Below are 15,128 nucleotides of genomic sequence, written 5' to 3'. Positions count from 1 at the left end.
CCTATAATTGTCTTCTTAGTCGGCTCTGTAGCTTTAGTATTTAGCTTTTTAGTGTTCCCACACCGTATGCTAATGAGCACAAAAGTGTCAGATCTTCATTTGAAAAGAGTCAAATCTTCGTTTGGAAAGAGTCAAATCTTCAATCCTCAAGTCTTTCCGAGTTTACCCCGCCTCCTTACTTTTGATTGACAGCTCCTCGCCTTCCCCCAGCACACAAAATCCTGCGCTTGTGCATTGATGTCCTCTTTTGGTGTGTGCGCACAAAGGGACACCGCATAATTACGATAAAAGGCGCAAAACGTTTGCAGACCGATATTTACAGTCGGAAGAGGAGTTTAGGAGCGCGGATAACGGCAATGAACTTTTTATAGCAGCAGCCAGTGAGGGAGAAGTAAAGTTCAATAGGTGAAATGCTGGTGACAGGTTCCCTTTAAGAATAATTCTAAAGAAATAGGCTCCAAGTTGAAGAAAAAGACCTTCAAGGTAGTATTCTCTGGAATACTGCCTGTGCCATGTGCATGACAGGAAACACAACGGGAGCTCAGGGAATAAGGCTCCATTCACGTCACGTTAAGACCTTCTGACTTAGGTACACGTCGGGAAGACCCCCGACGTATACCTCAGACAAGTGGCCCAAACATATGCCATACAATGGGATACGTCGCCCTGGGAAAATTCCTGAAGTCACTGTCCATATATAGACAGTGACATCAGAAGCAGTGCTGGAGTCCCCCAGGCAGAGCGCTAGCTGATGCTCTGCTCAGAGACTCCAGCGATAGGAAACTCCCGACGTCTCTGTCCCGGGGCAGAGCATCCCCTAGCTCTCTAGCCGGGGACTCCAGCGCTGTGGAAGCTCATCTCTGCTCTTTTGCATCTACTAGCGCTGTTGAAGCTTCTGACGTCACGGTCCTGTTGCAGTATACATTTATGGCTCAGTGTGTAGAAGACCCGACTAGAGGTGATGCTTTGTTGGATCTGGTAATTTTAAATTTTTTTTTAAATAATTTTTATTTGATTTTTAGTAAGTATAAAGATGAATGAACATTGTACAGAAAGCAATTTGTCCAGCAATATAGAAGTACATAACGAAAAGTGCAGTGACCACAAAGTATACATTGTGAGTAAGTAGAAAACAAATAATTAGATTGTTAGGCTTGGTTCACACTGAGTTTTTTTGCAGGCAGAAAATCTTTCGCGTCAAAAAACGTGTAAAACAACTCAGTGTGAACTGACCCTTAGGGAAAATGCGCCAAAAAACAGCCGAAAATGCCAACCATTGATTTCAATGGGAGGCGGAGGCGTTTTTTTCCTGCCAGCGGAAAAAACGTCTCGCGGGAAAAAGAAGGGACATGCCCTGTCTTCGGGCGTTTATGCTTCTGACCTCCCATTGACATCAATGGGAGGCAGAAGAAGCGTATTTCGTGTCGTAATGGCTGCGGGCGAAAAACGCTGCAAAAATCGGCGTGCAGGTAGAAAAAAACTCTGTGTGAACCCAAACTTAAACTGAAGCAGTGTGTCAGGATCTGGTCATTTCTGACATGCAGAGCTTGTTGAGAATGTCACTGTTGAGGAAAACCTTGGTAAGGGCTTGTCCACACGTAGCGAAATTGCTGCGTTTTTTTCCGTCCGGAAAACTGCAACTCAAAAAGAAAACACGCAGCACAATACAGTAGCAGAAAAGTGGATGAGATTGAACAAATCTCATCCACACGCTGAGCAGAAAAAATGCCCAGAAATTTTATTCCGGTAGCATGTGAATTGTATTTGCATAATTGCTGCATATTTACTGCAGGTTTTCACCATTGAATTTAATGGGAGGTAAAACCCTCAACAAATTGCAGTTGTTGCGGGTTTTTTTTTGCAGCAGGTTGGCAACGATTGCGCCGCTAAAAATGCAACTCTGAAAAAAAACACTATACTTACCTAGGAGTCCGTTTCTTCCTCCAGGCCAGCCTCATGGGATGATTTCATACCATCTGACCGCTGCAGCCAATGACAGGTTAATGCAGCAATTTTCCGCAGCGGATATTCCGGGCGACAGTACGCAGAAAAAAAAAAATCAAAACACTTTTTATTCATATAAAGTGGTTTTATTTTGTAAAAAATTAATAAAAACTACACATATATGATATTGCTACAATTGTAATGACCAAAAAATAAAGTTAGCATATTTATTTGAAGCGCAAAGTAAATGGCATAAAAAAAAAAACACGCAAATCGGCAAAATTGCTATTTTCCATTTCCCACTCAAAAAAAAATAATAAAAAAGGTTAATCAAGAAGTCCCATGTACCTGAAAATGGTAGCAATGAAGTCCCGCAAAAAACAAGCGACATGGCGACATCGACTGAAAAATAAAAAAGTTATAACACGTTGGATGTGACTAAAAAAAAATAGCCTTGTCCTTAAAGGGTAACTAAATGTTCGACAAACTTCTGACATGTCATAGTGACATGTCAGAAGTTTTGATTGGTGGAGGTCCGAGCATTGAGACCCCCACCAAAATGAAGCGGCAGAAGTCGTCGTGTGAGCACTTAGTTTCTGTTTAGCTTTTTCTGGAAAGCCGATGTAGCGGAGTACGGGCTCATAGACTTTCTATTGAGCCTGTACTCTGATACATCGGCTTTACGGAAAAGGCCTAACAGAAACGAAGCGGCTGAGCGCTGACACGACCACTTCTGCAGCTTCGTTTTAGCGATTGGTGAAGGTCTCAGCGCTTGGACCCCCACCAATCCAAACTTCTCACATGTCACTATAACATGTCAGAAGTTTGTTGAACGTTTAGTTGCACTTTAAGGCCCAGAATGCATGCAGGGGGAAAGCGTTAAGAGGTGTGCCCCAATACTTTTGTGTGTATATTCCTATAGGACGTATAAACATATAAAATGAAACCCCACATGGCTTACACCTACTGTAAAATGGGCAATGAATTTTCAAAAATGTGCATTTGAAATATACAAATCTGGGGGTACAGCTTTAGATGTTAAAAATTATAAAGAGCTTACTAAAATATGTAAAAAAAATCAGCAAAATAAAAAATGAAAGGCGGGTGGCCAAATTTAGGAAAACGTATTCCAAAAAATTCTTCAAGTAGATAAACGCAAAAACACCAAGGTCTGAACATGTAGTGGTAATGGGAAAACCGTGTCGGAATCAGTGCCAAAAAACGCTGAAATCACCCCCCATTGATTTCAATGGGAAGCAGAGGCGTTTTTTTCCCCCAGGCGGCTTTTGGTCATTTGTGGAAAAATAAAGCGGCGTGTTCTTTCTTGAAAAACCTGCGACACTTGTTTCTGAGCGTTTTTCGCCGTGTTTATTGCCCACGGTCCTTGCATTAAATTCAATGGCCACTGGCAAAAAAAAAGCCTGACAAATACTCTGTGTGAGCAGTATCTTAACCTGTTCCCGCACAACGATGCAATAGCTCAACGTGGTGATGGGTGGGGGGTGTCGATGTATGGAGTGGGCTCACTGAGCCCGCTCCATATGCTGCGGGGGTCAGCTGTGTATTACAGCTGGCACCCGGGACTAACAGCTAGGAAAAGTGATCGCACTGTTCCTGGCCGTTTAACCCCTTAAATGCTGCGATCAATCACGATCGCAGCATCTAAGATGTTAGAAAGTGGGGGGCGCCTCCTCTGACAGCTCATTGCCCCCCCCCCACGATGCGATCGCAGGGTTCTGATGGTTGTTATGGCAGCCCAGGGGCCTAATGAAGGCCCCCAGGACTGCCTTTCTTCATCTCATGCTTCTGGCAGGGCTTTACAGGAGCCTGTAAAAATTACAATATACTGCAATACATCAGTATCTATCGATCGCTGGTTCAGGTCCCCTAGGGGGACTAATAAACTGTGTAAAAAAAACAACAAACTTTTTAATAAAGTTTTACGACATACGACAAATGGTGGACACCGGTTCAGAAGTGGAGTCGGTGCCACCATCCCCAGGTGTTCGCTGTATGTTACAGCTGACACCCTGGGGTAATGGCAAGGACCGAAGTTTGCTCCGATCCCCACCATTAACCCCTTAAATGCAGTGGTAAAAAGCGATTGCTGCATTTAAGGGGTTTGCAGCTCATCCGCACCCTAGCAATGAAATTGCCGGGGTGTCGGTTGCTGCAAAGGCAACCGGAGGCCTAACACTAGCCTCCTGGTATGCCTAGTACGGAAGCATTTCAGGCACCGCCTAGAGGCGGGGCCTAAAAGGCTTCCGTAGCCACCGTCAAGATGGCGACGGCTCAGGAGCTGAGCCGGCGTCATCAGCGGTGGATGTCAACTGTATGTTACAGCTAACATCCACCTGTAATGGCAGGATCCGGAGCTAGCTCCGATTCTTGCTATTAACCCCTTAGATACAGCGAAAACGATCGCTGCATCTTAGAGGTTGGTAGCAGATCGGCAGGCCTGCCATGCAATCGCAGGGCTGCCGACTGCTGCTTTGACAGCAGGAGGCCTAACAATGACCTCCTGCTCTGCCATTATGGAAGCCGATTAGGCCCCCCCGGAGGCTAAGCCTAATCGGCTTGCTGTCAGTGAATAACTGACCGATCTAATACATTTCACTACATAGGTAGTGCAATGTATTAGAAGAAAAAAAATCTCACAGTTGGACCTTCAAGTCCCCTAGTGGGACTAAAGAAAAGTGTAAAAAACGTGAAAAAAAAGTTGTAAAAGCTTCAAGTAATAAAATAAAACACTATTGCCCTTTTTCACTTATCAAGTCCTTTATTACTGAAAAAAATAAATAAACCATACATATTTGGTATCGCCACGTCCGTAACGGCCTGAACTATAAAAATATTATGTTATTTATTCCACACGGTGAACGGTGTAAAAAACAATGCCAGAATTTCTGTTTTTTGGTCACTTTGCCCTACAAAAATTGGAATAAAAAGTGATCATGTATCCAAAAATGGTACCTATAAAACTATAACTCGTCTCGCAAAAAACAATTCCTCATATAGCTCAGTCTACGAAAAAAGTAAAAAGTTATGGTTCTCGCAACGTGGCGACAGAAAAAAACATTGTTTTTACAAAAGTAATTTTATTGTGCAAAAAGTTGTAAAACAAAAAAGTGCTATAAAGTAATACTCAAACAAAACTACTACCAAGCAAAAGCAAAGCTGCAAAAGGTGACATTCCACTGCCGGCCGAACCGAAAATCATGGCCGTGCACATGGCTACGGTCGTGTGCATGAGGCCTTATAATTAGAAAGCTGTTATGGTGGCACAAGCTGGGCACCACATATTGTTATATCTATGGAAAATATCCAATTTTCAGTCTGCAACATCGAGTGCACACTAATTTCTGCAAAACACCTGCAGGGTTAACATGCTCACTACACCTCTAGGTGAATACCTTGAGGGGTGTAGTTTCCAAAATGGGGTCACTTCTGGGTTTTTTCCATTGTTTTGGTCCCACAGGGGCTTTGCAAATACTACATAGCGACCAGAAATCAATCCAGCAAAATCTGCATTCCAAAAACCAAATCGCGCTCCTTCCTTGCTGTTCCCTACTGTGTGCCTAAACAGCAGTTTATGACCACATATGGGGTATTGCCGTATTCGGGAGAAATTGCTTTACAAATGCTGGGTTGCTTTTTTTTCCCTTTTTATTTGTTGAGAAAATGAAAAATTGAGCTAAAACTACGTCTTATTGAAGAAAAAGGATTGTTTTTATTTTCACTTCCCAATTCTAATATAATCTATGAAACACCTGTAGATCAAAATACTCACTTCACCCCTAGATTAATTCCTCAAGGGGTGTAGTTTCGTGAATGGAGTCACTTTTGGGGAGTTTCCACTGTACTGGTACCTTAGGGGCTTTGCAAAAGCGAAAATTAATTTCTGCAAAAAAAAAAATGATATTTGTAAATTTCCCCTCTACTTTGCTTTAATTCCTGTGAAACGTCTAAAGCGTTAAAGAGAACCTTTCACCTCCCCATACATGTGAAGCATGTAATGGGGAGAGCTGCACAAACCCTGGGGCACTTTAAAAAAAAAAATTCCACCTCCCTCCGTTATTTAGAAATCGGTGCCGTTATATTTGGCACCTGATATTTAAATAACCCCCTGAACAGTCAATGGGGCGTGTACTGGCAAGGGGGCGTGTTACTATGGCTGTGACACTGTCCAATCAGATATGGACAGTGCCACAGCAAGAGCGAGGATAGAGGAGAGAGTGTGCGATTGCAGTCTTTTCACCCGAACTGGCAAGGGGGCGTGTCACTGTACGGACAGTGTAAGGGTATGTGCACACACACTAATTACGTCCGTAATTGACGGACGTATTTCGGCCGCAAGTACCGGACCGAACACACTGCAGGGAGCCGGGCTCCTAGCATCATACTTATGTACGATGCTAGGAGTCCCTGCCTCGCTGCAGGACAACTGTCCCGTACTGAAAACATGATTACAGTACGGGACAGTTGTCCTGCAGCGAGGCAGGGACTCCTAGCATCGTACATAACTATGATGCTAGGAGCCCGGCTCCCTGCAGTGTGTTCGGTCCGGTACTTGCGGCCGAAATACGTCCGTCAATTACGGACGTAATTAGTGTGTGTGCACATACCCTAAGAGCTGTGGAGAGGAGAGCGCGCTCTCATCTCTCCAACTCTTGTGAGAGATCAGTCTTGTACTTTGTCTGCCGAACTGGCAAGGGGACGCGTCACTGCTACAGACAGCGTAAGAGCTGGGGAGTGCTTGCACTGTCCGTAGCAGAGACACGCCCCCTTGTCAGTCCGGCAGACCATACAAGACTGATCTCTCGCAAGAGCTGAAGAGATGAGAGCGCGCTCTCCTCTCCACAGCTCTTACACTGTTTGTAGCAGTGAGACGCCTCTTTGCCAGTTCGGCAGAAGATTAATCTTGAAAGCTGAAGAGTGAGAGCGTGTGTGCGCGCGCGCACACTCTCTCTCCCTGCTCTTGCTGTAACACTGTCCATATCTGATTGGACAGTGTCACAGCCATAGTAACACGCCCCCTTGCCAGTACACGCCGCGGTGACTGTTCAGGCGCTTATTTAAATATCGGGCGCCAAATATAACGGCACTGATCTCTAAATATCAGAGGGAGGTAGAAAAAAATGTAAAGGGCCCCAGGGTTTGTTCAGCCCTGTCCATCACATGCTGCTCTCAGCTGCACATGTATGGGGAGGTGAAAGGTTCTTTTTAATAAACTTTCTAAATGCTGTTTTGAATACTTTGAGGGGTGAAGTTTTTAAAATGGGGTGATTTACTGTGCGTTTCTAATATATAAGGCCCTCAAAGCCACTTCACAACTGAACTGGCCCTTGAAAAAATAGCCTTTTGAAATTTTCTTGAAAATGTGAGGAATTGCTGCTAAAGTTCTAAGCCTTATAACCGCCTAGAAAAATAAAAGTATATTCAAAACTATGCCAATCTAAAGTAGACATACGGGGGATGTTAATTAGCAATAATTTTGTGTTGTATAAGGGTAAGGCCACACGGTGCGTTTATGTTGCGTTTTTAAACCGCAACAATTAATTTTTCAATAGAAGTCAATGGTGAAATGTTTGTTATGGACAGACTGCTGCTATTATATTACAATGTGTTTTTTGTGCAGTTAACTGCATCTTCACAATGTCCGACCGCATGCAGTTACTGACCGCGCTGCCAAAGTTGTTGCTGAACTGCTTGCGTTTTTGCGAACAGTTCTGCAATGTCTTGTAATGAACTATATACAGGAAGCTTGGGTCGGGTGAAGTGAGGGAATTTTGCGTAGGGGGCAGTGGCATTGTTGTGCATCTGTACATTGGGAGAATCTGGTGCGGTTAATGCAGGCTCCTGTGTGAACGAGGGTCCAAACCACTGCTTTACCAATGTTATACGCTGATTCCATATTTTGATATCTCTGTTTACATACCCAGTCACAAAGGGTTCGCAAACGAACTAGGACTGGGAGTATTGTGTTTAATACGTTTTTAAATACACAGTTGGGCTTTTCACAGTGGTGATTGTACCCCTGTTTTTAGATAGCTATGAAATAAAAATTATACATTTTACTCATTTATCACTTCAGTGAATTTTCAAATATACAGGAAGCTCCTAACAAACTTCAACACGGGTGAAAACTATGTCCATCAATTATTTCCTTTAAAAACGCAACAGAACTGCAGCATTACAGAGACAAAAAACGCATGCAGTTGACCGCATGCGGTTTTCAAACACAACAAAAGCACGTCAACGACGCAGTGTGTGGCCTTACCCTTATTTCCTGTCTTACAAGCAGATACATTTAAATTTAGAAAAATGCAAATTTTTGCAATTTTTCGCTAAATTTTGGTGTTCTTCACAATTAAATACTGAATGTATCGAGCATATTTTGCCAGTAACAAAGTCCAATGTGTCACGAGAAAACTACCTCAGAATTACTTGGATAGGTAAAAGCATTCCCAAGTTATTACCACACAAAGTGAAACATGTCAGATTTGAAAAATGAGGCTCGGTCAGGAAGGTCAAAAGTGGCCAAAGAGGGAAGGGTTAAAGGGGTTGTACAAGATTAGCAAAACATAGCTGCTTTCTTCTAGAAACAGGGCTACACCTGTCCATGGGTTGTGTCTGGTATTGCAGCTCCGCTCCATTGAAGTGAATGGAAAGGTGTGGCGCTGCTGTTGGAAGAAAGCAGACATGTTTTTCTAATCATGTACAACCCCATTACTATTTTTAGAATTAGGACTAATCTTTGAGACATAATTCATTGTTGAAATTTTGCATAATACGTTCTACACTTCTTAAAATTGCAGGTATCTCAAGCAGGGGTTTTCTGCAGCCTGTCTCGCTACAATTGTGGGAATATATTTGCTGCCATCACCAATTGACCCCGAGCCATTCAGGTAACTGGGATCTTACAAAAAGGCTTATTATTTCCTATTCTTCAGTCTATATTGGCACAAATCTTGACAACACTTTTTATGTTTTTCTTCAATTCACACAAATCAATCGGCAGAATTGAAGAAAGTACACAGGAAGAGCAACATCTTAATGCTTGCATCTTGCTTCCCTGGTCCCTTCTTGCGGGAAGTGTATATTAGTAATATTGTCTTCTTGTTTAATTTATTCAGGTTTGAAAAACCACCACCACTAATTGGACCATTGACGGTAAATAGAAAGCTGCATCATGGGAAAAGACAGTTTTATGGACAGCTAAAAGGCCCAGAGTCATTTACCAGTGATCATGAAGGTGAAGTCTAAGTAGATGCTTAGCAGATAATGAAACATCCAAGAAAATTATATGTTCCTCAATATTAAAGGGAAACTGTCAGCAGTTTTGATGCCTCAAAACTGCTGTCAGAGCGATTAAAGGGGAGGGCGGGGAGTATTTGAAACTTACCTTTTGTCTCAGTCATGCAAGTTGCATGACCAAGAAAATTTGGTTTAATTCCCCCAGTGTAGATCACGCTGTGCTGTGTAAGTCCCACAGAAACTTTACTGAAGTGTCGGGAGTGTGAATAGACATCGCATCCTGGCTGGAGGCAATGTCTATTCACTCAAGACATTTCAGTAAAGTTAATGTGGGTGTATGTGACAGCGCAGCGTGATCTCGCGAAATCACTCTGTGCTGTGAGTACGAATGGAGAGAAGTGTATGACGCTGATTGGTCAGCGTCATACACTTCTCTTTACAACGCCCACTTGTTAAAAAGTAAAAACACGCCCAGTTGGGCATTAAGAAAGTAATTCGCATAAATCTAAAATTGCTCATAACTTGCTAAAAAATTATCGTTTTTCAAAATAAAAACCACTGTTATCTACATTACTGCGCCAATCACATTATGTAAGAGATAGAGCACTTATAATCTGATGACAGAGCCTATTTAAGGCCAATAGAGTGGAGCATGTTTAGTAGGAGTAGGTAGTCTACAGTGTCAAAGGCTGCAGAGAGATCCAGAAGAATCAGTAGAAAGTATTTGCTGTTAGATTTAGCCTCCAAAATATCATATGGGACTTTAATAAGTGCGGTTTCTGTGGAGTGTAGAGTGCGGAAACCAGATTGTAAGGGGTCTAGAATGGAGTTGGCAGAGAGATAGCGGAGAATGCGAGAGTAGACCAAGCATTCCAGGAGTTTGGAGATGAAGGGCAGATTAGAGACTGGTCGGTAGTTAGCAGCGCTGGATGGGTCAAGAGTTGTTTTTTTCAGTAATGGGTTTATAATGGCATGTTTAAAAGCGGAGGGAAAGATACCAGAGGAAAGAGAGAGGTTAAATATTTTAGTCAGGTGACTAGTGACAGCTGGGGAGAGGGACTGGAGGAGGTGTGAGGGGATAGGATCACTAGGACAGGTAGTAGGATGAGAAGAAGGGTATGTGCACACGTAGTGACCAAAAACGTCTGAAAATCCAGAGCTGTTTTCAAGGGAAAACAGACTCTGCTTTTCAGACGTTTTTTGACCAACTCGCATTTTTCGCGGCGGTTTTCGCGCCATTTTTTACGTCCGTTTTTGGAGCTGTTTTCATTGGAGTCTATGAGAAAACAGCTCCAAAAACGTCCAAAGAAGTGTCCTGCACTTCTTTTTACGAGGCGTAATTTTACGCGTCGTAATTGCCGTACGACGCGTAAAATTACGCGTCGTGGGAACAATACAGCGTTATACCCATAGAAAGTAATGGGCAGATGTTTGACAACGTATTTGAGACGTATTTTCAAACGTAAAACGAGGCAAAAAACGCCTCGTATACGTCTGAAAATAGGTCGTGTGAACCCAGCCGAAGAGAGGAGCCTAGAGACTTCTTCTGTTATTGGGTGAAATGCTGAAAGTGAAGAAGGAGTGCAGGAGGGAAGGGGATCGGTGTTACTAGGGGACTGGGAGATAATATCATGGCGGATGTTGTCAATTTTAACTTTAAAATAAGTGGCCATGTCTTCAGCACTGAGATCTGTGATCGGCATCTGCACTTCAGGACTAAGGAGGGAGTGAAAAGTATCAAAGAGGCGTTTTGAATTGTTAGATAGTGTGGAGATGAGAGAAGTGAAATAGACTTGTTTGTTTAGTTGTAAGTTCTCCGCATTAATTTGTAATGAAGGAAATCTGATGACAAGTGCGATTTTCTCCATAGATGTTCGGCACATCTCGAGCACCGCTGAAGAAAGCGGGATTGAGGTGTGTACCAGGGTTGTGGACGTCTTTGCTGAGTGGTTCGGATTGTGGGGGAGTGGCTGCTTCATCCAAAGCATTTTTTAGAGCGTTATTGTAATGTTTGGCGGCCAGAGTGGGACAGGAGAGGGAAGAGATAGGAGACAGTGAGGACTGTAGACTTTCTATGAGTTACCAAGTGTTAATGGCATGTAGATTTTTGTATGTCTGATGAGTAGGCACGTTCTTAGGTGGCAGAGCACTTGTGATAGTAAAGGAGAGAAGGTTGTGATCAGAGAGCGGGAGATGAGAATTATTAATGTCAGAAACTGAGCAGAGATGGAAGAAGACCAGGTCAAGTGAATTCCCGTCTTCATGTGTAGGAGAGTTAGTAAGTTGTGACAGACCTAGGGACGAGGTTAAAGGGGTTTCCCATGAGAGACGTTTATGACGTCCACAGGATATGTCATAAATGTAAGATAGATGCGGGTCCCACCTCTGGGACCCGTATCTATCTCCAGAACGGGGGCCCTCTAAACCCCGTTCAGCCGCTCTGTGTTGCGACTGAATGAGGTGAATTCCGACCATGAAAAAGGTTATATGGTCGTTAGTTCCGTAAACAGCGTAGCTCGCATGTTACGCTGCTTCCGTAACTGCCATTCACTACTGTGGGAGTTACGGAAACGGCGTAGCTCAGCGAGCTGTGGATAGGTCATAAATGTCTCTCATGGAAAAATCCCTTTAAAGAGGCTCTGTCACCAGATTTTGCAACCCCTATCTGCTATTGCAGCAGATAGGCGCTGCAATGTAGATTACAGTAACGTTTTTATTTTTAAAAAACGAGCATTTTTGGCCAAGTTATGGCCATTTTTGTATTTATGCAAATGAGGCTTGCAAAAGTCCAAGTGGTTGTGTTTAAAAGTAAAAGTCCAAGTGGGCGTGTATTATGTGCGTACATCGGGGCGTGTTTACTACTTTTACTAGCTGGGCGTTCTGATGAGAAGTATCATCCACTTCTCTTCAGAACGCCCAGCTTCTGGCAGTGCAGATCTGTGACGTCACTCACAGGTCCTGCATCGTGTCAGACGAGCGAGGACACCGGCACCAGAGGCTACAGTTAATTCTGCAGCAGCATCAGCATTTGCAGGTAAGTAGCTACATCGACTTACCTGCTAACGCCGATGCTGCTGCAGAATCAACTGAAGCCTCTGGTGCCGGTGTCCTCGCTCGTCTGACACGATGCAGGACCTGTGAGTGACGTCACAGCGTGATCTCTCGAGAACACGCTGTGTCTGCACTGCCAGAAGCTGGGCGTTCTGAAGAGAAGTGGATGATACTTCTCATCAGAGCGCCCAGCTAGTAAAAGTATTAAAAACGCCCCGATGTACGCACCTAATACACGCCCACTTGGACTTTTACTTTTAAACACAACCACTTGGACTTTTGCAAGCCTCATTTGCATAACTACAAAAATGGTCATAACTTGGCCAAAAATGCTCGTTTTTAAAAAATAAAAACGTTACTGTAATCTACATTGCAGCGCCTATCTGCTGCAATAGCAGATAGGGGTTGCAAAATCTGGTGACAGAGCCTCTTTAAAGATAGAAACTGGGAGGCAAATGAGGAGATTGGGTTATCAATGGGGATGTTAAAGTCACCCATGATGAGAATTGGTGTTTCAGATTATGGGAATAGTGGAAGACAGGCAGTAGTGGTGAGCCCGGGGGGCGGTATACAACTCCCATTTGGAGGAAGAATGGGTGAAAGTGTTTGAGGGTGTGGACTTCAAAAGTGTGAGGGTACATGGGGAATGACCTGGAAAGTGCAGTGTGGGGAGAGAAGTATACCTACTTCTCCACCCTGTCTGTTCACAGGTCTAGGGGCATGAGAAAACTGGAGACCACCATAAGATAGAGCAGCAGGGGAAGCAGTGTCAGACAGGTGTAGCCATGTTTCCGTTAGAGCCAGAAGGTTGAGAGAGTTAGAAATGAATAAGTCATGAATAAAGGTGAGTTTGTTGCACACGGACCGAGAATTCCAGAGAGCACAGTAAGGGTATGTGCACACACACTAATTACGTCCGTAATTGACGGACGTATTTCGGCCGCAAGTCCCACACCGAACACAGTGCAGGGAGCCGGGCTCCTAGCATCATAGTTATGTACGATGCTAGGAGTCCCTGCCTCGCTGCAGGACAACTGTCCCGTACTGTAATCATGTTTTCAGTACGGGACAGTTGTCCTGCAGCGAGGCAGGGACTCCTGGCATCGTACATAAGTATGATACTAGGAGCCCGGCTCCCTGCACTGTGTTCGGTCCGGTACTTGCGGCCGAAATACGTCCGTCAATTACGGACGTAATTAGTGTGTGTGCACATACCCTTACAAGAGACAGGAGAAGACATACAAGGAATGGTACGAAGGTTTGCAGGGTTTCTATGTGTGGCAGGTAAGTGGTTGAGCTTGGCAGAAGAAAAGGGAGGACCATGGTTGGGAGAGATGTCCCCTGCAGCTAATAGGAGAATAAAGAGAGTCTGCAAATGGTTCAGTGAGTTATAAGAGTGACTTTTGTGTTGAGCAGTGGGATGAGATGGTTTAAAGTGATTCAGGAAAGTGAATAGTGCATGGGAGCTGTACATGGGCGAGGCAAGGAGAGAGGGACTGATGTGGATGGAGTTAACCCGTTAGTGACCGGCCCATCGTGTTTCTACGTCGGTCACTAACGGGCCTTATTCCGATGCCATAGACTTTTTACGTCGCGGCATCGGAATAAGTAAACAGAGCAGGGAACTGTCAGATCTCCCTGCTCTCAGCTGCTAGAGGCAGCTGGGGGCGTCCCTGCTCTGCCGGGTGAGATCGATATTAGTATCGATCTCACACGTTTAACCCCTCAGATGCGGTGCTCAATAGCGAGCACCGCATCTGAGTGGTTTTGGAGAGAGGGAGGGAGCTCCCTCTCTCCCCCACCGACACCCGGCGATACGATCGCCGAGTGTCTGTGTCTCTAATGGCAGCCGGGGGTCTAATAAAGGCCCCCAGGCTGCCTAGAGTGAATGCCTGCTAGATCATGCCGCAGGCATGACCTAGCAGATGCCTGTCCGTGTTAAACGGCCAGGCAGTAATACACTGCAATACAAAAATATTGCAGTGTATTATAAATGCAATCGCATATTATAGTCCCCTAATGGGACTAGTAAAAAAGTGAAAAAAAAGTTTAATAAAGTTAATTAAAAAAAAAAAATTGAAAAAAAATGAAAAACCCAGCTTTTCCCCTTACAAACTGCTTTACTATTAAAAAAACATAATAAAGTTAAAAAGTTACACATATTTGGTATCGCCGCGTCCGTAACGACCCCCGACTATAAATCTATTACATTATTTAACCCGCACGGTGAACGCCGTAAAAAAAATAATAAAAAACTATGGAAAAATTGCTGTTTTCTGTGAATACTGACTTGTAAATGTAAATGTAAATGTAATAAAAAGTGATCAAAAAGTCGCATCTACTCCAAAATGGTACCAATAAAAACTACAAGTCGCCCCGCAAAAAAAAAGCCCTCATGCAACCGCATCGGCGAAAAAATAAAAACGTTACGGCTCTTCAAATATGGAGACTCAAAAACAAATAATTTTGAAAAAAAAGCGTTTTTACTGTGTAAAAGTAGTAAAACATACAAAAACTATACAAATTTGGTATCGTTACAATCGTAACAACCCGCCGAATAAAGTTATTGTGTTATTTATACCACACGGTAAACGGCGTAGATTTAGGACGCAAAAAAGAGTGGCGAAATTTCAGATTTTTTTCTATTCCCCCCCAAAAAAAAGTTAATAAAAGTTAATCAATAAATAATATGTACCTAAAAATGGTGCTATTAAAAAATACAACTTGTCCCGCAAAAAACAAGACCTTATACAGCTATGTCGACGCAAAAATAAGAAGGTTATAGCTCTTGGAATGCGACGATTGAAAAACGTAAAAAATAGCTTGGTCATTAAGGTCCAAAATAGGCTGGTCATTAAGGGGTTAAGCAAAGGCAT

The 15,128-nt window shown here is 43.5% G+C and overlaps 1 protein-coding gene across 1 annotated transcript in view; it reads left to right on the top strand.

Moving 5' to 3' along the window:
* LOC142749195 (adipocyte plasma membrane-associated protein-like) overlaps window positions 1-15,128 on the top strand; it is a 51,578-nt gene that overhangs the window by 7,660 nt on the left and 28,790 nt on the right. Inside the window, exons 2-3 of the mRNA XM_075856897.1 lie at window positions 8,763-8,852; window positions 9,081-9,199. Of these exons, the coding sequence (XP_075713012.1) occupies window positions 8,763-8,852; window positions 9,081-9,199 (209 nt within the window). The remainder of the gene's footprint in view (window positions 1-8,762; window positions 8,853-9,080; window positions 9,200-15,128) is intronic.

Source organism: Rhinoderma darwinii, chromosome 3, assembly GCF_050947455.1.
Source record: "Rhinoderma darwinii isolate aRhiDar2 chromosome 3, aRhiDar2.hap1, whole genome shotgun sequence".
Lineage (NCBI taxonomy): Eukaryota > Metazoa > Chordata > Amphibia > Anura > Rhinodermatidae > Rhinoderma > Rhinoderma darwinii.
Note: the sequence above shows the minus strand (reverse complement) of the source record. Positions and strands in the feature narration are given on the sequence as shown.